This window comes from Artemia franciscana, unplaced genomic scaffold, assembly GCF_032884065.1.
Source record: "Artemia franciscana unplaced genomic scaffold, ASM3288406v1 PGA_scaffold_218, whole genome shotgun sequence".
Taxonomy (NCBI): domain Eukaryota; kingdom Metazoa; phylum Arthropoda; class Branchiopoda; order Anostraca; family Artemiidae; genus Artemia; species Artemia franciscana.
In genome coordinates, this window is record NW_027062647.1 from 582,809 (window position 1) to 609,454 (window position 26,646).

At 36.2% G+C, this 26,646-nt stretch overlaps 1 protein-coding gene across 4 annotated transcripts in view; it reads left to right on the plus strand.

Annotated features, from left to right (window-relative positions):
• The window catches only part of LOC136041419 (E3 SUMO-protein ligase PIAS3-like), a 30,485-nt gene continuing 3,839 nt past the window's right edge, over nucleotides 1-26,646 (plus strand). The window contains exons 1-4 of one of the 4 annotated variants that reach the window (XM_065726076.1): nucleotides 1-163; nucleotides 5,336-5,440; nucleotides 10,950-11,748; nucleotides 17,925-18,240. In XM_065726076.1, coding sequence (XP_065582148.1) covers nucleotides 10,963-11,748; nucleotides 17,925-18,240 — 1,102 coding nt within the window. In that variant the 5' untranslated portion in view covers nucleotides 1-163; nucleotides 5,336-5,440; nucleotides 10,950-10,962. The remainder of the gene's footprint in view (nucleotides 164-5,335; nucleotides 5,441-10,949; nucleotides 11,749-17,924; nucleotides 18,241-26,646) is intronic. The other 3 variants (XM_065726077.1, XM_065726075.1, XM_065726078.1) reach the window with 3 other exon arrangements.

Genomic DNA, 26,646 nt, shown 5'->3' on the forward strand with positions numbered 1-26,646 from the left:
GACTCTAGTCTGATTGACAGGTCTCATTGATAATTATGAAGACTATTCAAATTTTGCCTTTTGTGAATGCTCAAATTATATGAAATTGTTATCACAAAGTGTGGTACTAGTAGCCAAAAAACTGCTAGTAGTAAGCAAAATTTTTAGTTAGTGCTAGTCTGAGGTAGGTACCCTAGATTAGAAGGCCCATATAGCTCTTCTTTTTTTAAACATGAAAATTTCATTATTAGGCTAAGCCTAGTTTGCTTCTAGAAAATATTGGGAAGTTTCTGATATTTTAAGGCATTTTTGCACTCAGAAGAAATAGTTTTGAAAACTAAGCCTACTTTTAAAATTTCTGAAATTGGCTATCCTACTTTCTTAGGCTATATTATTCTTAAAAGTTTGCTTGATTTCACCCCCACTAAAAGTCCAATATAGTTAGATATTTACTTATTGTATTGCCTATAAAGGGGCTCATAGTAGCCCATAGGCTAGTAACCAAATTTCCAAAAATGTGTTTCTAAAAAAATGCCATGGTAGGCCTAAGAGCTTAGGGTTTTACCAGGCCCAGTAGGCTACATAAAGAAACATGTTAAGAAAACAATTCTTATTTCATAAAATGCAGAATAACCATACTTAACATATTTTGCAGGGGGACAACCTTGATCTTAACTGAATTCCTTGAATTTCCAGTTTTTTTTTATCACAATTTTCAATATGATGATGATGATAATTTTTCAACTATCTTTTGTCTGATGACCTTAGGATGTCTTGATTTGGGTTCATTTGCTTATACTGCTGTTGCTGTTCCAATCTTCTTCAAAACTTGTGTCATGAGCTTGACTGCCTGCTTGTCATCTTCTATATCTCCTAGTAATGCAGTTGCAGTGAGTGATTTTTTGTATTGTTGAAGAATTATATTATTTCTTTTGTTTCTGTTCTGTAACTTTGACATTCAATTAATATGTTATGTATAGTTTCAGTCTTGCCATAGTTTTCACTTTCAACCAAGAACTTGGCTTTATATGCTTGGGTCCCAGGATGGGTGGATCTTAGCCAAAACATGATACTGCTTTCTTCTCTGTTAAGCCTTTCATAGAGACCTCTTTTAAACTGAATATTTGTTTTTTTGTTTGCCCATCATGTTCCATTTATGTCTATTTGTGAAGACCATCATTTTTGTCTTTGTGGTTCCTCTAGTCTAGAGCCTCAGCCCAAAATGTCCACTGATTAATCATTTGTTGTAGTTTTGTTATTATTTCTGTTTCTTCATGTTTCTGTTACCCAGAAGGAAATATTGTCAGCAAATGCTGAGGCCTTTATTTCATCATTTTTCAATGGGCTGTTGTATTGACTCATATTGTAGAAATCTGGTCCTACTGCTAAGCCCTGAGGGACTCCTCTTTTTAGTTTTACATGAATATGGGAAGGGCAATTTCCTGCTTTAGCTTGGACAGTTCTTTCTCTTAGATATTCATGGTAGACTGATATTAGGGGGCCCTTTATTCCCAGGCTAATCAGTCCATTCAAAATCTGTCTTTGGGATACAACATCAAATACTGACTTAATGTCCATGAAGACTGTTATCCTGATGTTGTGGTTATACAGAGAATATAGGGCATCTTGTTGGAGCAATGCAAGACTGTCAGTGGTACTACACCTTTGCAAAATCAACATTAGAATGGAGGTAGAAATTGGTTGGTTTTCACAATCCAGTTTATTTTATTTTTTATTAATCTTTCATAAAGCTTCCCCATTACAGGCGATAAGGTTATATATCTATGATTTTCTAGTTTTGTTGGATCTTTATGGAGCTTGGGTAACATGATGGCTACTCCCTTTTCTATTTCTTTTGGGAATTCCCCTGATTCACAGCACTTGTTAATTATTTGAACTAGCATTTTTATCCATTTTGAAGAAAGTTTTTTTTTTAAATGATAAGGATATATTTGGTTGTTGCCTGGTGCTGTTAGTGGTAGGTTTTTAATTGTTGTTTCTAACTCATTTATAGTAAAAGGTTGATTATAGGGTGCATCAGTAGATGTCTTTAACTCTTTGTTTTCCAGAGGGTTTTTCTTACAGCTGACTGGTTTATCTCTTCTTTGTCTATAACTGATTTGAGATATTTTGTCCCTTCATTGGCTGTTTCCTGGTTATCTATACTTTCTTTTCCATCTGATTGAATTAGCATGTTTACTGGGGTTGTTCATTACAAAAACCATTCATTTTCTTAATAAACTTAAAGATCTTTGTTGAGGGGTGTTTAAAATCAAGTTTTTCAAGGTATTGCTTCCAGCTTTTACATTTTTCTTCCTTTACTGTTTTTTTTAATATGGCTGTGGTTTTCTGTAATTTTAGATAATTCTCAAAGGTAAATATTACTTCATATTTTCTCTTGGCTTTTGTCATTTGCTTCTTTGCCTCTTTGTAAATATTGTTCCACTAGGGGGTGTGTTTGTGTTTTGTGTGAGTTTTTGTCTTATTTGTTATAATTGACTGCTGCTTTTATCAAGCTGTTTTGGAATGCTTCAATTGTTTCTTCAATATTGTTTAAGCTTACAAAGGTATTTTCTAGATCTTACAATTCTAAGATTTTGGGGTATTTGTCCCACTTCACTAGTTTGATGTTTATTTGTTTTCTGCTCTTCTCATTTTCAGAATTTGTGGGTTGATCTCTGGTTTCATGCATTACTGGTAGGTGGTCACTCAACAAGGTGATTTCACTTGCTGACCAGATGGCCCATTTTGAAGCTATATTTGCTGTTGTAATTGATAGATCTATTGTTGTGTATGTGTTTGTTCTTTTGCAGTGATATGTTTTCAGATTTTTTGGTGTTATTAGACATGCATCCAAGTTGTCTTGTAGAAAAACTTCCACTGAATTTCCAGCACTATTTGAGATACCACAATCACACCAAATATTATTGTGTGCATTTAGGTCTCCAAGGAATTGATTTCACTATTTCCTCAATAAACTTGGTAATTTTCTTATTTTTCCCTTTTGGGTTGTAATTATTGATGGTGTTCAGTTTTTGATAATTTTTCAGATAGACAGTACATCCTACTGCTTCTATCATTTGTAATTTTTATCTTGTAAGATTTCTATATTTAAATGCTTGAAATGGTACTTTTCATGGCACTTGGTATTAACCAAGTGACATATAGCAATCGCCAGTTCTGTTAGTCTGTCTGTCTGTTGGTCTGTTGGTCCTGGTTTTGCCACTTTAGGCACTTCCAGGTAAGCTAGGACAATGAAATTTGGCAAGCATATCAGAGACTGGACCAGATTAAATTAGAAATAGTCGTTTTCCCGATTTGACCATCTGGGGGGGGAGTGGGGGGCCGGTTAATTTGCAAAAAATAGAAAAAATGAAGTATTTTTAACTTATGGGCAGGTAATTGGATCTTAATGAAATTTGATGTTTGGAATTATATTGTGTCTCAGAGCTCTTATTTTAAATCCCGACTGGATGACATTGGGGGGAGTTGGAGGGGGGAAACCTAAAGTCCTGGTTTTGCTACTTTAGGCACTTCCAGGTAAGCTAGGATGATGAAATTTGGTAAGCGTATCAGGGACCGGACCAGATTAAATCAGAAATAGTCATTTTCCTGATTTGAAAATCTGGGGGGGGGAGTGGGGGGCTGGTTAATTTGGAAAAAATAGAAAAAATGAAGTATTTTTAATTTATGAGCGGGTGATTGGATCTTAATGAAATTTGATGTTTGGAATGATATTGTGTCTCAGAGCTCTTGTTTTAAATCCCGACCGGATCTGATGACATTGGGGGGAGTTGGAGGGGAGGGGGAACCTAAAATCTTGGAAAACACTTAGAGTGGAGGGATCAGGATGAAACTTGATGGGAAAAATAAGCGCAAGTCCCAGATACATGATTGAAATAATCGGAACTGTTTTGCTCTCTTTGGGGTAGTTGGGGGGGGGGGGGAGTAATTCTTAAATATTAGAAAAAATGAGGTATTTTTAACTTACAAATGGGTGATTGGATCTCAATGAAATTTGATTTTTAGAAGGATATTGTGTCTTAGAGCTCTTATTTTAAATCCCAATCGGATCTGGTGACATTGGGGGGGGGGGATTTGGGAGGGGGAAACCTAAAACTTGGAAAACACATAGAGTGGAGGGATTGGGATGAAACTTGGTGGGAAAAATGAGCACAAGTCCTAGATACATGATTGACATAACCGGAACGGATCCGCTCTCCTTGGGGTAGTTGGGGGAGGGGTTAATTCTGAAAAATCAAAAAAAAAAAATGAGGTATTTTTAACTTACAAACGGGTGATCAGATCTCAATGAAATTTGACATTTAGAAGGATATTGTTTCTCATAGCTCGTATTTTAAATCCTGACCGGATCTGGTGACATTGGGGGAAGTTTGGGGCGGGGGAACCTAAAATCATGGAAAATGCTTAGATTGGAGGGATCAGGATGAAATTTGGTGGGAAAAATAAGCAGAAGTCTTACATGCATGATTTAAATAATTGGAACGGATCTGTTCTATTGTTATGGGGGGTTAATTCTGAAAAATAAGAAAATATACATATTTTTAACTTGCAAAGGAGTGATTGGATCTTCATGAAACTTCATATTTAGAAGGACCTCGTAACTCAGATCTCTTATTATAAATCTCAACCGGATCAAGCGTAATTGAGGGGGGGGGCAGTCGGGGAGACCGGAAATCTTAGAAAATACTTAAAGTGGTGAAATCTGGATGAAACTGGATGGGAAGGATAGAAACCTGTCTAAGATACTTGACTGACATAACCGGACCGGATCTGCTCTCTTTGGTGGAATTGGGGGGAAGGGTCATTTTGAAAATTGAGGTATTTGTAACTTACGGAAGGGTGACCAGCTCATACCATATGATCTCTTGGCTTTTATTGACTTTTTTAATATTTCTGTTTTTGTGATTGTTACTGATTGAGAGTGCCATGAGACAACTGACATATGAGTGTGCTTTCATTTGTAATGTTGAATGTTCTTTGTAATTCTGGCTCATTGATTTCTCTTGGGCTTATTTTAATATTTGTACGATAACGTTTTATAAGCTATTGATTTTTTCTTCAACTGGAGTTAAGCGTTTGTCAAATATTCTTGGGTTTTTGGCAGATTCTTTCGTTATCTTTTCACCACTGTTTTTACAGGAATTTGATTTTCTAATTTTTGGTCTCTTGATATTGCAGGGAATTCTTCTTTGTTTGAATAAAATTGACTGGTTTTTGAAAGTTGTTTGTTTGCTGCTTGTGCATATGATTTGTATGCTGATACAGCTCTTTTTACACCTATATTTTGGGTTTCTGCAATTTCTGTGATAATCTTGTTCTGTCTTCTTTGTAGGCAAGTAGTGGATGTAGTTGTATGGTTACCATTGCAGTTTACACAGTGGTATTTTGTATTTCTTGTTTCCACTATCTCAGTTTTAAATGGACAATCTTTAGATTGGTAAGACTTTCCATATCTATGGCAAGATGGTTTTGGTGATCTGCACATTGTTTTGATATGGCAAAATTTTTGGCAGTTATGGTATGGAAAGGTTGGTCTGTTATATTGGGCCACTTCTTTAGGTCTTCCTGTGAACCAAATATGGGAAGGCAAGGTGTCACTTAAAAAAGTGATTAACACAGCTTTGCTGTTTTCTATTTTTCTTGTTTCTTTGTTGAAAAGTTTTAGTCTTTTTATCTGGCGAATTCTTCAATTCTGTGTATAAGCATTCTTTTATATTAACTTCTGTTGTTTTTAAATTCACACCTTTTATGACAACACAGACTCATTTTTTTCTTATTTCAACCATTACACTTAAGCTTCCTAGTTTTGAAACCTTCAACAATAATTCTTTGGAGTTTTCATTTTGAGTAAGTACTATTAATAGTTCATTGTTCTTTACCAAGTCATATTCAAACTTGTTTTCTTTTATTATATTCTTCAAGTTTTTGATAATTGTGCTGTGGTCAGGGAGCTGCTTGTCATGTTCTATGGGGATTATATTTTTGCTACAGTGATATTCTATGCTTGCATTTACAGCTACAATCATTGGAAAAAGTTTTCTGTTTTGTTTTCCAGGTTCATTTTTTCATGTCTCTTAGGGATTTTAAGGGTGTTTGGTGCTGCTGGGGACAAAATTCTAACATTATATTTTCTTCTTTTTTCTTTGTTTATGCCATTACTAATGCTTATCTTACCTTCTGCCTCCCTGTAGGAAACTGCTTTGCCCATATAGCTTTCATTGTCACTCTCATTCCTTGCTTCATCACTTAAAGCTTCAAATTTATTCTGCACTGACAGCAGGATATTTTCCTTGATTGTTTCTCTTTTATTTTTCAATTGTACTGTCTTATTCTCTTTGTTTGTATTTATCCTTTGACTTGTATCTATTTGATTATAGTATTTTATTGCTTGACTCTGACCTGGGCTTGTGATTGTTTGATATGTCACTGATTGGGGGGACCCAGTGAATGGAAATTGATTGGATTTATTTTTGGGATCATGCCATATTTGCACTGGCTGGGTTTGGTAATGTTCAGGGCTGCAAAAAGTCCATTCACCAGTAGGCGATTGCTGAACCCAAAATATGGGTTGGTGTTGAGAAGTAGGCCTTGATGGTTCTCCCATTTTGTTCATTTTGCTCAGTTCACCAAACTTACTATTTCACACTTTTAATCTTTTTCAAAGATTAAGTAAAACTAGAATAAATATAAAGAAAGTCTTTTTGTAGATTACATTTTCAACTGCTCAACTTTCAAATTCCTATCTTTTCTCTATTGAATCAAATATACATATCCCAACTTTCATGTTTTCAAATTTTCTCGTTTTCAATATTTGCCTATATTCTCTAACTCTTGAAAATTGTTAATAAACAAAAACCCAACTTTCATCTAACTAATTTAACTAAACTAACTTAACCTAATCTATCAGTTTTTGCCTATTAATACATTTTTGTGAGAATTATTAGATGGCACTGATGGTGTTTAATTATATAGATTATTTAAAAACAGAACAATGCAGTTGAATCCATGTTTATTTTTAAGAATTTTGTTTAAAAAAAAGTGAACAACAGTGAAAGTAGTGAAGATAGGTTCTCCCCCTACAAAATGTGTTATCTTGGATTATTTTGCATATTATGAAGTAAGAATTGCTTCCTTAATCTGTTTTGCTATGTACTGCTTATGTACAGCTAAAACCCTTTGCATATACCATTGCCATTTGTAGCTGGTTCAAGATTAGTACCTATTATTTACATAAACCTCAATAGTAAAATGCAATATTGCAAACAAATTTAGAATTTTTTTTTTTTAAAGAGCCAGAAACCTCTCAAAGAATCTTTGCAGGAAAACAAAAATACACCTTACTATAATCTATTTTACTTGAAATGACTGCTTTTGCAAGTTGTTTAGTAATTTAAAATGAAGCACCTTTTTATTCATTGCATTAAATTGCAGCTAAGACCAAGTTAAGGCCTTCTGTCTTTGTTATCATATTGTTATTGTATGTAACTCCTTCTTATTGTTTTTCATAAGGTTTGTCCAGGCTACCTTCCTTTCTAGCACAAGGCCAAGTTAGTAAAACTTTTCAGCATGAGGTATAGGGTTCAAATAAACTAATTGTCTAGGTACAGTAATACACACCTTCCTGCTGAAAGCATGAAAAATCTTGACTCTGATGGGGAAACTTCTGTATTATTTCGCAGCTCCAGTAGTTTTAGATAATCAGGACCTTCGTGGATTCAGGCTTTTAGTTAAGTTTGGTTCCTTGAGTGACTGTAAGTGTAAAAAAAAATAAAGAAAAAAAAAGCTGTGCATTGGAAAAAGAAAACCAAGCATTCTTCAATACCAGAGATCCAATGAGAGTCAAGAGATTAAAATTCAACGCCATGATTCACTCAATTTTTTCTTTGCACTTCTTTCAGAGGGTGGCACAATGTCAAAGAGGTCCATCATGTTTTGGGATCTTAAAAAAAATGTGTTCCTTCCATGGAACAGGTATCTAATTAAAAACATCAAATATTTGCAGCAAACAGACCAGAGTCCTAGTTTTTTGGTTTGAATGAATCAGTCCCATATAAGCAATACATGAAGCAGGTGAGGGAGAGCAACTGCTGTGTAAAGCTTTGCAAAAATCTTTTTGTGCAGGCTAAACTTCAAATAGACAAGCTTGGTGTAACTTGATCAAATACTATTGGTAATTTTTTCAATTATCAGTAACATGGACTTCTGCAACACTTCCATATTCAGTATTTAGATGGTCAATATTCTTTGCAGAGACTGATGCTAAATCCTGCAGTAGTAGTTGTACCAGATGTCAGTGTGTTAAACAGAATGGGGCTTAATTCTGATCCTTGTCAAAAACTTCAGATAACCTTTACAAAACTTGATGAATACCAATAAAACAAAATGCTATAAAATGTGGATTGACCCAATTCAGGTAATTTTAGAAATATCTTAGACTGAAAAACTGAATCAAATACTGTTGATATGTCTAAGCTGCAAGTGGGGTCTTCACTTGAAGGTGGTTCAATCTGCATTTTGTAGTACTTTTGTTTTATTAGCATTCATCAAGTTCTAAAACGGTTGAACTGATTGATCTGAGCAGACTTATCAGACTTATTCACATATTGCTGCGATTTTGTTACTGGTATTCATCAAGTTTTGAAAATGTTGTAGTGAAAGGAATAGATCTTAAAAGATGGATATACCTTTGTTCTTTTGTTTTTTTCACTTTCCACTGATCAGCAAGTGCTGATGACTCCAGCTCAGCAACTATGTTTTTTTTTTGGTGTAGAGGAGCCAAGTATAGTCAAGTCAAGTTTATTGTTACCCATGGTTGACCCCAATCAGTTTTTTACCATGTTCATTTTACTGAAGATCCAGTCACCTTCAGCTAAATTCATGGGTATGTTTTTTGCAAAAACGAAAGCTTTACAGACAAGTGGAAGAGCACACTTTTGCTCTTTGACAATGGAAAAGAGCCTTTCAAAGTTCTCTTTGTTAGTTTGTCTGCACTAGAATTCCCCATCACTCTTTCCATGATTCAATACTATAAATATAATTGAGAATACATGGGAAAGGATCAATAACCATAAGTAGAGCTTCTGTAATGCATGTACTAGGAAACAAAAATCATTTGGACATTGGCTAAAAAATTTTCAAACACCAAAATTGATTAATTGGCCCTTGAGGTTATCTTTGAAAAAAAGAATGTTTTTTTAAGAGTCTTAAGTTAGTTTGATTCTGTGTTTAAGACTTGGTAGTGGAAAATCAAGGATTCAACCTAGAGGTTTAAAATGGCAAAAAGAGAAAGCAAGTAAATGGAGGAATAAAGGATTACATGTCTTTATATCCAGTTCAAAGTACCTAATTGGGAACTTGCCAAAGGGAGAAGTAGTGGAGGCAGTGTGCCACTTCCTTCTTTATTTATCTCCACAACAGAAATATTGCCTTGAATTTAAACTCTTGAATCATTGGCTTGAATCTCAAACCTAAGAATGTAAAGTCTTCTTTGAGTTTCTTTTGGACAGATTTGGAAAGAGTGTCTTTCTTCAGACTTGGATAGAACTATTTTACGTAGCATTTTGCTGCATGAGTGCTATGTTAGTTATCATCAATTTCATAAATGGTGATGGGCATTGACACACCATCTTTACCCTTTTTTGTTTATCTGTGTTCATTTTTTCTCATATGCTTTGTCAAGCCTGAAAGCTGTTTTTGCGCTAGACTACACTTGTTCTTTTATTTTAATGAACTCAAAGTATCACAAATACCAAAAACAAGAAGAACAATAGGGAATTCTATAAGACAATGGGAAACAAATTAGAATGAATATTTCGGCCCTATTTCCAAGGGCTGTCCTCAGCAATACAAATAAGAAAAAGAAAAAAAACTTACAGTTGTCCAGAGTCAACCAGGACTCTTGACAACCAGAGTCCTGGTTGAACTTTGCTGAGGTAAGGATGCTGGGACTGTTTTGAAATACTGTTCATTTTAGTTTTATTGATTTTATCCTCTCGTAGGTTTTTTTTCTTATTTGTTTTGCTGAGGACAGCCCTTGGACATAGGGCCGAAATATTCATTCTAATTTGTTTCCCACTGTCTTAAAAAATTCCCTATTGTTCTTCTTGTTTTTGGTGTTTGTGATGGAAAGGCAGTGTGGTCTTCGTTGTTATTTAACTCAAACTATACAAAACAAGTTTACTTTCACAAGTGGTATCAAGTGATCTATTTGCCCTTGCATGTGCAGTCTTCAGTACATGGTAAATTCCACCTATCAAGACCATTCAAACAAATATTTGACAAACAAAACCTTTCAAACAAACAAAGACCTTTCAAACAAACAAATACACTGCACTGCTTTAAATTTGAACGTTTTCTGCTGCCAATTGATTTAAAGGAGGACCCGAAATCTTCAGATGGGATAGGTTTAAGTAAAAGGGGCAGTGATAGGAAACAAATTGGTATTATCTTGGACTTTTAATAGAAGACCAAACAGTTGATGGTTGGGCCTTGAAAATTATTTGTAAGGCCCTTTTTGTGTAGATAGTATATTATGACTTCCCTGGAAATGCCAAGGTGCCAAACTGGACAAACATATTTGAAATGATGGCAGACAAAGGTCGAATAAATCCTTGAATAAGGAGAAATGGGGATGCCAAGTTTATTTAGAAGCTTAAAGAGGGAGATAGATACATTACCTTTATGGATGATATTATTAATATGCGAAAACTGCTTTAAATTAGAAGATTTTGTGCTGCCAAATAATTTAAAGGACCCGAAATCTTCAAGTAAAAGGGATAGGGATTTAAGGAAACAAATTGGTATTATCTTGGACTTTGAGGCATTTTGCACAACGTTGTCAAGGATGCTCATAGGGTTATATATTAAATCTATATAGCAAGTTTCAATGGTCATACGGTCATCAGCTAATTTTGATTCAGTTTGTTATTATTATTCTTTTTTTCCAGGTAGAGTTCCAAAATGTCTGAGAAACAACTTATTGATATCATCAAGGAATATAGAATATCTGAACTGACTACACTGCTTACATTTGCTGGGAAGCCAAAGGTTGGACGCAAGCAAGAATTAATGGCTAGGGCTATTGCTTTGGCAAAGATGAATAACCCATTAATAAGCAAAAAGATAATAAGCATTGGTGAAGAGCAACATGGAAAAAACTTTAATCCAGACACTGGTTTTGTTAGTTTTAAAGAATCTACCTCTTCAACTCCCCTTCATCCTGATGTTAGACTAAAGAAAAACCCTTTTTATGATGTACTTGCAGAAATAGTGAAGCCAAGTAGTTTGATTCCTGAACGGGAAGGGGAAATGAGTGTTAACCAGTCTGTGTTTCATCTTACTCCATTTCAGTCATCTGAAGTATCTACAAAGTACCCTGATGTACAAATACAATTGCGATTTGCTTTGCTTGAGGTAACCAGTGAACAAGATGACTATTTTCCATCACGTGTCACTGTCTTTGTTAATGACATTTTTGCTCAGTTGCCTAATCCAATACCTACAAACAAGCCTGGAGTTGAGCCCAAAAGACCCCCACGACCAGTTGATATAACACAATATTGTAAACTCACTTCAACTGCTTCTAATGCTTTCAAGGTCTCTTGGCTTCAGGATTATGGAAGATCTTTTGTCTTTAGCATCTATTTGGTCAGAAAACTAACATCTCAAGACTTGTTAGGAAGGCTGCAAAAGAAAGGAATAAGACCTATGGAGTTTACCAAAGGCATGATCAAAAACAAATTAAAGGTAAATGTTACAACTTATTAATGACTGGTTCTCAATAGCTCATTGCTCCCATTCAGACTAATAATACAAAACGTATTTAATCATTCTATTCTTATAAAAAATGGCACTTTGAAATTTGATATTTGTTTTGCTTTTAAAAATTTTTATTTTTCCATCTCCAAATTAACTATTAAGGCCTTGTTTCCAAATATTTTGGCTGCAGTTTTTTTTGCAGACTCCTGCTGTGGCTTTGAAATTGTAAACTTATGTTGTTTATTTTTCCAAATTTAATTGCTTAAATTTTTTTATAAGGAAAAGTGGAGTTGATTCTTTTATATCTGTCCCAGCGGAGTGGTTGACATGCTGGATGTGCTGTCTTATATACTTTGGGGCTCATGTTTGAGTCTTTCGTTTGCTGACTAATGGTTTGGAATAGAGATTAGATAATGTTGAATTATCTCCCCCAGTGGGACTCTTAGCCAATGGCAGAAAATCAGGAAATCATTGTGTGCACTCTGCAGACCATTGACCTGCGTGGAAAAAAAAACGACACAGTTTGAAGCAGAAAATATCATCAGAAAGACCTATTAGTCATCCCCTAACATATCCATATAATTTTCTAGGCGTTGTTCTAAATGAAAATCATATGTTTGGTAGAGTATAAATGATTAATTCCAGGGACCCTTGGGTTGAAAAAAATCAAAAGATGGGTTGATTGACACAATTTGCTGAAGAAAAGGAATAACAAGAATACAATTATTTTTAAGCTATATATTCGATCTGATTACTAAATAGGAAACTTTACTGATTTAGAGAAATAAGAGCATAGAAAGCCCTAATTTATCCCTAAAAAAAATAGTGTCATCCTTGAACATTAGCAGGTGGTGTAGACTGCTGCTACTGCATTGTACTGGTGGAGTACTGGTTTCTATTAGTTGATGGTTTAGTGGATCATCTAAGTTTTAGCAAAAAGTGTTGGGAACATCCAGACATTTTGAGTATTTTGCAGGTGAAGGTATATGTACCACTTCTTTGGTGATATAGGATGATCTAATTCATTGTCTTTAAGGGAGACAGTAAAAATCACTGCGAGATGTGCGATTTACATCTAAGTTTCAGTCAGTGTGGAACTGAAGGAGACGGGCCTGTGGATATATGGAAGAAAGACGTGCGCTCTTAGCTGTTTTGTCATTGCTCTGACTTCCATCAGTCCCAAAATAGCTTGGGGTAACTTTTAAGTTTAAATTATAGTCTTTTTGTTGGTGGCACTTTGCCGGGTAATGTACAGTGCATTTGTTTGTGCATTCTATTTCAACTTTAAGTGGTTTTAGTAGCTGCAATACAGACGGGAAGTCCAAGTAGAATACAGGCAGCAAGGATTGTATAGAGGTGTTTCTAAGGTTGTTGTAATTACTGAAATCATGACTAATGTCATGATTTCCTGGGTCATGATCATCTTCCATCAGCCTGGGGCAATGATGATGAGGAATCAATTTACTACATATTCGTTTGAAACAAAAGAAAAAAACTTTCTTTCACTAATAAATTGTGCTTTAAAATGTTACAAGTAGTTTGTTAAGTCAAAACTGTAATCATTTTTTTTTCTTTTGTAATCTTGATTATTAGCGTTATTACTTTATTTCTTCTTGTTGATGTTTTGACAAATGAAAACCCCACTGTACAATATACATATTGTCTCGAATAAAGCGTAAATAGCGTGTTTTAACAGCGCTAGATGGAGGAATTCATTTTTTTCTTCTTGTTTGTAACATTTGATTGGTCTGGTGATGTTATTTTGTTGTTACGTTGTTGTTGATTTTATGAGAAATAGACTAAATACACTATGGAAAACACAATTTGTTTTTGGTAAAGTACAAAGAATGCTCTACTCTTTAAAGGGTTTAGGGACTGGTTGATCTACGTTTGTTTAGGATTATTTCTGGATGTTTGACTTGTTTATTCAGTTTTATCTGTTTATTGTTAGGATTGACGCAGCAGTATCTGTTATTGCTACGTTTTCGCTACTATTCATTTTAGTTTGTGTTTGCAGATTACGTTATTTTTGATTGTTTTAGGTTTCTACATGGCTATTTTTTTTTTTTTTGAATAACTTATTTTTTTGAAAACTTTTTTGAATTAATTTATATTGAAGAAAGCAAAAACTGTTGACTAATGTTTATGCATAATTTTTGTATATTTTGAAAAGCTTTTCCTTACAAAACAGAACACGAACACGTGGTGCCATTTTTCTTTCTGTGCCCCCTCCCCTTAAAAAAATAACAAATTTTGAAATCAAGAGATTTAGTCAACATGTTTCATTATACTGAATCTTAAATTAGGAATTTTCATGAAATTTAGTTTTTGGTTTTTATTTTAGTTTAATAATATTTTATGTGCAGGAAAGATCTAATTTATTTCCTTATTCTAATGTATGAGATCATCTTTTATTAAATGTGGACACTCCAAAAGGAAACCCTCTAAAACGGCTGGGCGGATGTTTGATAATGGTGAACAGTTTGAAATAGTAAAGATATTAAATTCGTTTGTTTTGACGTGTTGGTGAAACTTCAATATACTTATTAGTTTCAAAATATAAAGACACTGGTCCTATTGAGGGGAAAGCAAGAGTAATTTAGAAAAAAAGATGTTAAAACTGTAGGCCTAACATACCAAAAGCTTTTAAAGAAAATATGAACCTTAAAATGTGAATAATTTAAAGAATCCCACTTGTAGCAGGAAAGAACACGGTTGAAATTTAAAATAAAACAAAATGATTGCCTCACAGATTTCTTGAGATATCTAAAGAACTAGCTCAAAATAAATTAATTTATGATATTTCTCAATATTTTTAAAATTTTGAAAACTAGCTCTTTACTGAAAGTAAAAAATTACCCCCCAAAATAGGATATTTTTAAGAGCAAAAAATCGCTCAAAGTACCAAGGAAATTAAAAATGAAATCTAATTTTTTAAATTGGTTAAGTGGCAACTTAACTGAGCCATATATGTCATAAAAATCATGAAAACACAGGAACTTATTTTTTAGAGAAAAGACTTCCATTTGCAGTTATGTAGATTTACGCTTAGCGGGTATAAGTTTGAAAATAAGGAATGAATGTGAAAAATCAGTAGGAAACAGAATGAAAAAACATATCATCGAGGACGGTGAAATTTGGCAGGCGTATCAAGAACTAGACCAAATTAAATTAAGAAATGTCGTTTTGCCGATTCGCCCATAAGGGGGGGGGGACGGTTAAGACGGAAAAATTAGAAAAATGGGGTATTTTTAACTTACGAACGAGTGATCGGGCCTTAATGAAATTTGATATTTGGAAGGATATCGTGTCTCAGAGCTCTTATTTTAAATCCCGACCAGATCTGGTGACATTAGGGGGAGTTGGGCGGGGGACCTAAAATCTTGGAAAACGCTTAGAGTGGAGGGATCGGGATGATACTTGGTGGGAAAAATAACCACAAGTCCTAGATACGTGACTGAAATAACCGGAAAGGATCCGCTCTCTTTGGGGGAGTTGGGGGGGGGAGAGGGTTAATTCTGAAAAAATTAGTTATTTTTAACTTACGAAGGAGTGATCGGAACTTAGTGAAGTTTGATGTTTGGGAGGATATCGTGTCTCAGAGCTCTTATTTCAAATTCCAACCGGATCCAGTGACATTGGGGGGAGTTGGGGGGTGCTAAAATCGTGGAAAACGCTTAGAGTGGAGGGATCGGGATGAAACTTGGCGGGAAAAATAAGCACAAGTCTTAGATACATGATTGACATAACCGGGACGAATCCGCTCTCTTTGGGGGAGTTGGGGAGTGGGAAGGGCTAATTCTAAAAAATGAGGTATTTTTAGCTTATGAAGGAGTTGTCGGATCTTTATGAAATTTCATAATTAGAAGGACCTCGTAACTCAGATCTCTCAGATCTATTTTAAATCCCGACCGGATCCAGTGTCATTGATCCCAGAAATCTTGGAAAACGCTTAAAGCGGAGAGATCAGGATGAAACTTGGCGGGAAGAATAAGCACAAGTCCAAAATACACGACTGACATAACCGGACCGGATCCGCTCTCTTTGGTGGGGTTCAGAACTCTCATTTTATATCCCGACCAGATCAGGTGACATTGGGTGGAGTTGGAAGGGGAAACCGGAATTCGTGGAAAACGTGAAAGTCGAGGTATCTTACGAATGGATGATCGGATCTTAATGAAACTTGATATATAAAAGAATCTTATGTCTCAGATGCTCCATTTCCAGTTCGAATCGGATCTGGGGACATAGAGGGCTGGAGGGGGAAACAGAAATTTTGGAAACCGTAAATCTTGGAAAAAGCTTAGAATGGAGAGATCGGGATGAATCTTGATGGGAAGAATAAGCACAAGTTATAGATACGAGATTGACATAATTGGAATGGATCCGTTCTTTTTGGGGGAGCGGGGGTCTTTAATTTTGAAAAATTAGAAAAATTGAGGTGTTTTTAACTTGAGAACGGGTGACCGAATCTTAATGAAATTAGGTAATTAGAAGGAACTTCTGTCTCAGAGCTCTTACTTCAAATCCCGACCATATTTGCTGACACTGGGGGGAGTTGTAGGGGGGAACCAGAAATCTTGGAAAACTCTTATAAATGTCGTAGACACGTGATATGACATAATCGGACTGGATCCGCTCTCTTTGGGGGAGTTAGGGGGTGGGGTTCAGTGCTTTGGCGACTTTGTTTTTTCTGGACCTGCTATTTCGATGAAAATTCTAGGCGTGTCAGGGAGCTGCATAAATTGACTTGATAAAGTCGTTTTTCTGGTTTGACCATCTGAGGGGCTGAAGGGAGAGGTAAAATTAGAAAAAAGTGAGGTACAGGGTGACCCATAAAGATTCGTTCCCATATTTTATTTGATAAAAAGTCCATTTTTTAACAAATATCCTTTCTGTTGCAGGACATGAAAGGTGAACCTTTGGATGATCGTTTGCAGCTATAGCTACCCCAAAAATGTTTTGGACCAATCAGCAGGAGATGTTCTCCCTGTAGATCTATTTTGCGACAAAATCATACCAGAGTGTACAAATTCAGTTTCGAAAACTTCCATTGTCGCAACTTTCCACCAAAATCACGATTGTTACTTGGGTTACGAAATTCAGTGAGCATGGGACGGTAGTGGACTTATTTCTAAAGCCATTGGGGAACTTATTCAGGCAGGAAAGAGAGTGCAAGGAAAGAAGAAAACATTGCTGTAGTGAGGGACTACACTGTCCAATTAAACGTGAGAACACGCCACAGTGACTCCCTTGTCATTCCGAGTTCTTGGCTGTGTCTACGTACTGATTTTCTAGGGCTGCATCCTACGGAGTCCCTTACTGCAGCAATTTTTTCTTCTGTCCTTGCACTCCTTTGTCATTCCGAGTTCTTGGCTGCGTCTATGCACTGATTTCCTAGGGTTGCATCCTACTGAGACCCTCACTGCAGCAATATTTTCCTCTTTTTCCAGCCTGAATAAGTTCCCCCTGTGGCTTTAGAACATAAGTCCACAACTATTTTGGAAAAATTCGTCCAAAATAGGTCGCAAAATAAGTTGCGACAATTGAAAAGTTTTCGAAACTGAATTTGTACACTCTGGTATGATTTTGTCACAAAATAGGTCTCCAGGGAGAATATCTTCTGCTGATTGGTCCAAGACATGTTTGGGACAACTATAGCTGCAAACGATCATCCAAAGGTTAACCTTTTATGTCCTGCAACAGAAAGGATATTTCTTAAAAAATGGATTTTTAAAAAAAATGGATATTGAATAAAATGTGGGTACGAATCTTTTTGGGCCACCCTGTATTTTTAACTTACGAATGGGTGATCAGATCTTAATGAATTTTGATATTTAGAAGGACCTCGTGACTCAGAGCTCTTATTATAAATCCCGACTGGCATTAATCCTCTGATTTTCCTTTTAAAGCAATCTATTGATTCTTAGAATTTTGCTAGAGCTCATACCATATGAGCTCTTGGCTCTTGGCTCTTGGTTCTTCCGACCTCGTCACAAGTGCCATATGAGCTCTTAGCTCTTTTTTCCATACCTCTGCCTTTTTTGCACGATTTGTATCCCTCTGTCTCTGTCTCTTCCTTTTTTTTCTTTATCTTCTTTTCTGACCATGTCTGCACCTACTTCTGTTAGTATTGTTTATACTAATAAAGATTTATATTGCAGGAGGATGAAGATTCAGAAATTGCCATGACCTCTCTTCGTGTCTCTGTTAACTGTCCCCTTGGTAAGCTTAGAATTAGGTATCCATGCAGGTCTTCAGCGTGTACTCATCTTCAATGTTTTGATGCCTCATTATTTCTACAAATGAATGAAAAGAAGTCCACTTGGATGTGTCCAGTGTGTGATAAGAAAATCCACTATAATGACTTGGCAATTGATGGGTATTTTGTGGAAGTCTTGAAGTCTCCAGTGTTGCCCAGTGACTGTACCGAAATCGAGATGAGTATTGATGGCTCTTGGGAGCCTAAACATGCTAAAGGTGAGATTGATACTTAAAATTAAAAATATCATGAAAAGAGAAATCACCAATGCAACAGCACAAACACACACAAAAAAAAAGAGAGACAGAAGGAGAAAAGGAAGACTGTTTTCCTAAATTAGTGATTAATATAGACCAGAACTTGAATGAGGCCTTAACCCTACTCATCCATACAATCACATAGGTCAAACAGCATAGCCATACACAGTCAACCATAAAGAATAATCCATGGACAGGCAGTCATGTCGTCAATAAGTATAAGTCGTCATTTACCAAACAATAGAAAAAATAATAAAGACAAATAATTCAGAGGCAACAACCCAACACAAGGGCTCATCAGGAGAATACACTGGCCTATATAGGGTTTCGCCACTTTAAATTCTCTACCCAGCCAAGTGTTGTGGCTACCACAGAATATCCATGGCATCCCCGTGTCAGGTATCACCCCCAAAATACATGCCTATGAAAGAAAAAAAAACAGCAAATGTAAAACAACCAAGTAACACCAAAACAAGCTTATCCTGTTAATATATCCCTCTTTTTAGCAACAATAGGTAAACTAAATATAATAAATTTTACCAAATCACAAATATTAACACATTGCAAAAAACCTGAATGAACTAAACAATTATAGAATTCATCTTTACCATGTGGCTAATTTTAAAAAAAAATCCGCTCAATTAGAAACACAATTCAAAATAAATGGCGCTGCAACAACATATTTCGAACCTCCGAAATTAGTTGAAAATTTCTTTATGTATTTCTAGATAATTCTTTTGATATGTATCCAGAGAGATCGACAGTGTGTGTGAGAGAGAGATAAAGAGAGAAAGCTAACCCACCAATCATTAAAGAACATTGAGTTTGGATTAAAGGATTGGCGGGTATTTGTATTCCATGAAATACAACACACCAATTTTTGCTCATTGTATTTCATGAATGTTTCGACCCTATGTCCAAGGGCCGTCCTCAGCATAGCACAAATGAAAATATAAAAGGGAAACTTCCATTGAAATACGACCAATAAAACTAACAAAACAATTTAAACAACCCTAGCATCGTTACTTCAACGAAGTTCAACCAGGACGAAATAAGTTCAGGACAAAATAATTCATTCAGACGAAATAAAAACAAATAAATACACACTTTCAACGCTAATCTTGCCTTGTTAGTCGCTATTTACTTATGCTCATTGATCTTGCTCTAATGCAAATGCCAAGTTTTGAAAAGGCAGTGTGCAATGCTATGAGTTGTCACAAACGGTGTCACAATCTTCTACGAATTTCCTTTACCACATCTACAAGTTTTATCAAGATCTAGTGCGCTTATGTAACCAAATGCTTAGCATCAAAAAGCGGTGCTTCTTAGTTGAATCCTAATATGTAAAGAGGACATTTTTCTCCGCTCAAGCAAAACCAAACATACTTCAAAGGAATTATCTGTTTCCTGCAGACAAAAATAATCTACTAGACTTTGGATAATTTACGTCAACTACTATATTGGCTCTACAAATCAACCCAAGAGGTAAAACTGCCTTCATTCTGGCTCATATTTTTCCCTGCACGGTACAAAAGAAAGCCTACCAATTTACTTCTCTCATGCCCATCAAAATTTGAAGCACGCTTAATATGGGGCCTTTTGGGCTGTGATTTTAGATAGCTTTTTAGAAGGAAAAGAAAGAATTAGTTTTGATACTGCACGAGAAGCTGCGATATGTCTCAATGCCAATGTCGATTTAACGACCTGCAGGATTGACGTAGAATTTCAATAATGAAAACGATGCTAGGCATAGATTTATCCCCTCCCCCCTCCTGGATTCCAAGTTAGAGTTATTTGTTTTTGTGTTCATCAAAAGTCTGCTGAATAATGGATTTGAATAAAACAAATCTGAGATAAGTTATTTGAATATCCTTACGCAAGGTCTTGTTTCTTTAAAATTTTGACGGTAGTATGATAATTAGAACCGTTTCCCTATTATTTTTAATTGTCTTGCTTAATTGCTACAAGTAACAACTCACTAAAGTACCAAGCCATCTGAGGCCAACACAGCTATATATGCTCCTCTTCAATCGAATCTATTCAAAACTTTCCCTTTTTCACCACCCAAGAAGTTCTAATCTCCATTAAATCCTTCTTTATGACCTCTTCCCACGCTACTTCAGGACGACTGGTTTTTTTGTTTGGCCTTAGATAGTTCGCTGAAAAGGACGACCTTGGGAATTCTGTCATCCTTCGTCCGCGAAACGTGTCCTAGCCATCTCAACCTTTCTCTTATTATAGACCTAAAAACTGAAATAGAACGTATTTTTTCTGCAGCTTGTTGTTTGAAATACGGTTAGTCTGACGGGTACCACATGCAATCGATACACAATTTCTTTGGAAAATGTCTAATAAATCCTAATCTGTCTTTTGGAGTGCTCACGTTTCAGAAGCATTCTTGACCACTTACATCGATTTAGCTTCTAATATTCTAATCTCGGTTTTCAGATTTATCTTACTATTCTCCCTTTTTTCTGCTGAGAAAAGAACACCCTGGGCCTTGGCTATTCTTGGCTATTCTTGGGCCTTGGGAGGGTTAATTCTGAAAAATCAGAAAAATGAGGTATTTTTAAATTACGAAGGAGTAATCAGATCTTAATGAAATTTCATATTTAGAAGGATCTCGTAACTCAGATCTCTTATTTTAAATCCCAAACGGATCGAGTGTTATTGAGGGGAATTGGGTGGCGACCGGAAATCTTGGAAAACGCTTATGATGAAAAGCAGAATGATCAGGATGAAACTTGGTGGGAAGAATAAGCACAAGTCCAAGATACGTGATTGACATAACCGGACCAGATCTGCTCTCTTTGGGGTAGTTGGGGGGGGGGATTCTGAAAAAAAAAAGAAAAAAATGAGGTATTTTCAACCTACGGACGGGTGATCAGATCTTACAGAAATTTGATATTTAGAAGGATCTTGTGCTTTTGAGCTTTCATTTTAAATCCCAACCAGATCCAGTGACATTGGGGGGAGTTGAAGGAGGAAACTAGAAATCTTGGAAAACTTGAAAATTGAGGTATCTTTATCTTATGAATGGGTGATTGGATCTTAATGAAACTTGATTTATAGATAGTCTTGATATTCCCAGTTCTCTGCATTGAAAAACAAGACGGTATATTTTGACACATTAGACGACAAACCTACGTTACTGTATTCCCTATTCAACACATCAAAATTCTTCGATAATCGATCAGTGGACCTGTTCAAATTAAGCAACTCGTCAGCATACGTCGTCTACGAAACATCAATCCCTTTTGAAACCCAGCAAGTAGCTACTCGGGCTTGCGCCGGCAGAACACTAGTGTTGTACAAACTCGGAGACAAAACCGAACCTTGCCTGACTCCTTTATGGACCAGTACAACAGCAGATTCGACGGGATTTTAGTGTATTTTGATTTGCGCTCTAAGGTTATTGTACATATAATATAATACTCTGACAATATTCAAATTTAGCCTCAAATTGTTTTTATATGCTTCTAGAAGGATCTGTGCGTGCACCGATGAGTCAAAAGCCCGGCTCATATCAAATGAGCTAATAACTAGATCACCCGTTGCCTCAGAATCAGACAGAATAGTAACAAGTGCGAACAGAGCATCAGCGCTACTCAGCCCTACCGTAAAACCAAACTGGTGGTTTGGTATTCGGCAACAGTGTCTGATATTTGAAAATATAAGCATTTCTACAAGCTTGTATAAAACTGGTGATACTGTAATTGGGTGATACGAGGAGTATATTCTAGCTGGTATCCGTTTTTTCAGGATGGGTCTAAGTTGCCCTGTACAGAAAACATCGGATACAAAACCAACTACGAAAATGATCTAGTACAATAATGTTAACATTTCAAACAAAAGACGAGTGCCATTCACAAGGTGAAGTGCAAACAAACCGTCAGCTTCGTGCCATTTTTCTTATTCAGCCTAAAGGCATTTGCAGTTACATCCGAGACAGATACGGTCCAGTCCGGAAAACTCGAATTTGATAGCACTGATTTAAGTTGTTTTGTATATGGTCTAGCTATACTGGGATTCAGGCACTAAATTCGCTCGTAAAGTATGCTCGCCAGTCGTTTGGATCACTAGGCATGGACTTACGCGTGTTTGGGCGATCTTTCATGCGGTCTTTCCATAAACGACTCGGATCATTAATTATTCTCTATGTATAGTCATTTTTCACATTCGTGCGATACTGCTTGAGAGTTATCTCAAATTTACGTTTTGTGTGGACACGGAGACCATTCAACACATTTGATTTAGGATGATCATTTTCCCTCCAGACCGAGAACCAGAACTTAGCATCCTGACATGCTTTCACTAGCTCTTGATTCTTTGAGAGCCTGGGGAGTTCACTACCTTTACGAATTTTTCTAACGGGAATAGCAGCCTTCTCTGCGGTTAGTAATGCGTGGGTGATTTTAGTACAGAAGGCATTAACCTGTATTTTAGTTTCTTCGATATTCCTTTGCAGGTTGGCTTGTAGTAGACTAAATGGGACGCTGATCTTCTGAAGCGTTGTGTCAAGCACTGTCCGATAAAGTGGAAAGTCGGCCTTTGAACAATCTTTTATTCCATGTCACTTTGAACTACTTTTGGCCTTTGGCATACACACATTAACATATGCTTCAATTGGGATGCTGTCAGCGGAGTGACTTCCCATTTGCTGTCACTGTGCCACATACGTTTGGTGTGCATGCACCATGGTCAATATTCGAGACGGAACCACTAGTATGAACAAACATGAAATCTATGTCTTTTGGGAGCACACGATACCGACTTTTAAGTGTACTTATGATTAGAGCTGGGACCGAAGAGACGAGTCGTCGACTAGATTACAGTTGTAGTGTCTGATTATAACGCATTTCAGTTTAGACAACATATTAGTCTCGAGGCACTTTGCAAGAGTTCGCACTGATTTCGAGAATAAGTTATCCGATTATTCGTCGCTGTAGTTTGTAGGAAGGTAGACATTGACAATCACAAGGTTCCCAACCCTTTTAGCCATAAAGTTATCAGCTGTATGAAGACTCCCAGAATCAACGACAGAACTAAATACGATCGCTAGTCCACCAGAAAGCCTCCCGTGTTGACGAGACTTGGCTGATACAAAATAAAATGTATGATTGTCTGAAAAATTGAGTTGGTTGATGCTATAATTTGTCAGCAAATGTTCTTGGATGCACCGAATATTGCTTCGCCGACATAGTTCTTCAATTACAGGGATTCTGTGAGACACACCTCCATTCATATTCCTGGACATAATCGTAGTATTCTGTTCTTTCATCGGAGCATTTTTGTTTTCTGACTAGTTTTTTCATCTCTGGGCATTGGAATGTCTGACTTGCATGTTTTGTCGACTTACATGCTGCACATCTAATTGGTTTTGTGCATGGGGTACCAAGACTCGACGTATGGTCTTGAACACCGCGACCTGGACAAGTCTGGAAACTGGAACACGCCCCTGCAATGTGACCAAATTTCTTCAATCGGCAATTCTTCAATCTACAGAAATTCCTCAAGGTACAGAAATTCTTCAATCGGAAAACGTTCGAAATCTAGTTTTGGCGTTCTTTTCAAAGCCAGATCTAGCTGATAACGGGAGGAAAAGTACATATTGTAGGTTCGACTAGCATCACACTGATCTGCCCTTTCGCAACCTGAAACGCAGGCTTTCACCGTTTCAGCATTATATGTGGTTGGAATATTTTTGATCACGCCTATAAAAATTTGCGATTTTACCTTAGCTCCTACACTTTGTGATTTCTGGCTGATAGAATAAGCAATGTTGTCTGTCTTGTACTTCCTATTAACAACAAGCCGCCATTCAGATCGGTTTCTTTTCAATTCAATATCGTATCGACCGATAGCTCTTCTCTGCACATACTCGTAAGAAATTGTTTTCATTCTTCTAGCGTGTTTGTGGGGGTGGGTTCTTAAGAACCACTGATTAGAGTAGTGGAGAATGTCTATCTGGGGTAGGATTAGGCTGATTTCCGTCACTTATAGGATTGCCGGGCGGCCATGGGAGTGGAACTTGGTTGTAACGCTTGAGAAAACCACAGAACTGCCATCGCATTTCATTCACCAACGATGTAACACATACGCCTACTTCTGCTCCACTGGCTGGTACTTCTTGGGGATCAAATGTAACGAACTTGGGGAGTTTTATCCTTTCTTTAGCGCATCGTGCAAATAGCTTAGCAACATCCACAAAATTATCCTCATATTGAACATATTTTGTAAATCGATCACCAGTTTTGGCCTCCTTAGTTAGCAGTTCTTTTGCCTTTAAAACTGAGTCTATCAAAAAATTCCACAGCTTATTTTAAAAACACTTCCTTCTTTATTCCGACAACCATTGATCGCGATATATAGTTCAACACGGCATTTAGCATTATATTTTTTCCCTGGCTTGAAACCGGTTTTACGCTTTTACAAAGGGATGAATTCGATATTTACTCAGTGAATTCCAGAATGCCAGCGGGAATAGGATATACCCCAATAAGCAAGGGAAGCGTCAGTAACCAGTCACCTTATCCCTGCACTTTAAGGGAGGCTCTCCCGGCTGGTAAAACGGCGTTCTCTCCTGCATGCAAATTAAGGTTACGTTAATGTCTTTTTAAACTGCTTTACATCTACACTCTTTGAATGCTCAAAATTAATAATATTTCTTAATCTCTTACTGTTCTCCATTTCACTAGTTGCATATTCCAATTAGATTCAGAGTTAAATCCTGTTTATTTCCTTGCAGTTCAAAGACGAAATCAATACTGCGCTTTAAATAAACTCATGAGGAAGGCTAAAAGGGAATATTAATTTAAAGTATTTAAAAACACTAAGGATATACCAACAATGACCTGAATGATAATTAAGTCAGTCATTGGAAATAATGCTAGTGAGCCCCCATATTTAAATCAGCTGGACGACGGAAGTCATCTTGCCGAAGGAATGGCTTCCTATTTTTCTAATATAGGCTGTAAAATAAGAAATTTGAGGGAAGTTTGTCCTGAGGATGGAACTTCTGAATAGTCTCCGGGCCCTTCAAGTAATATGAGCATTTGGTTTTCAAAAGTGACTAATCAAGAAATGATTGACATGGTTTCTTCTATGAGGAGCAGTGCTGCAGGATTTGGTTATATCTCTTTAAGGATAGTGAAATCGATCTTGCCATTTTTCGTGCAAAATTTTGTTGATATGAATAATGTTTGTTTTAAAGAAGGTTTATTCCCAAGTTCCTTCAAAAGAGCAAAATTTGTACCATTATTTAAAGAGGGAGACCAAAAGATTTTAATAAACTACAGAACGATTTCACTACTACCAAGTTTTTCAAAAAGTGATGGAGAAATTAATATTTGTGTGAGTGGATAATTTTTTGAGTAAAAATGAATTTTTTTTTAATCAGTTTAGTTTTCGTAGAGTTGATTCTCTGAGGATGCTATCCACTTCCTTACTACAACAGTAAGTAATGGCCTTCAAAATAAATTTAAAGTTGGTTCATTGTTTTTAGATATATTGGAAGCGTTTGATACTTGTGACCATTTGATCTTATTGAAGAATTAGAAAATGGAGGCATTCGCGGGAATGGGCTGCGACTTTTTGCTTCTTATCTTTAAGATAGAGTCCTTTTTTGTGAAATTGGAGGTCCATCAATAAGTCATAAAGTAAGAAGTGGAGTCCCACAGGGACTCTTGCTGTTTGCAGATGATGCATGTCCTACGGTGACAGCAAGAACACAAAGTTAATTACTAACTACGACAAAAGATAGCATATCCCAAACGAGTGTCAAGTGTTTACCCTAAATTAGAGAGCACACGGTTGGCTTATTTTCACTGGCTGTGATTATGCTTGGTTTTATTCGTTATGATTTTCTGTTGTGGTCCAAGGTGCTATAAAAATGCTACAACATAGATAAGTAATATATCCACAGAGCCCTACTCCTTTGCTCAACCAATCAGTTGCCTCACTTCTGATCCGGTTAAACAAAAGAGTAACTTTGCTGCTTAAATTAATGAAAAGGCAGTGTCCATGAATTGTATCAATGAAGAGTATTAGTTCCCTTTAAATTAAAACAGGTTTCTCTCTTCTACGGCTGTTTTTTTTTATTCTAATCAGCAATTTACATGGCTGTTGCTGTTGTCTAAATAACGAAGCTTAAAAGTTGAATTCTTTTCAACTTAATAAATTGCCTGACGAAGCAACTAGAATTGCTTAATTAAATTGTTGTGACGAAAGAATGTTCTTCTTGGGTGAATATCTGTGTAAACCTTGAGTGAGGTTTCTTTGTTAGTCAAAAAGAAATATCAGATGTGCCTTACTTATTTTAGTTCTATTCACTGTGTCGTTAATATTAAAAATTATTGTCTAATTTAA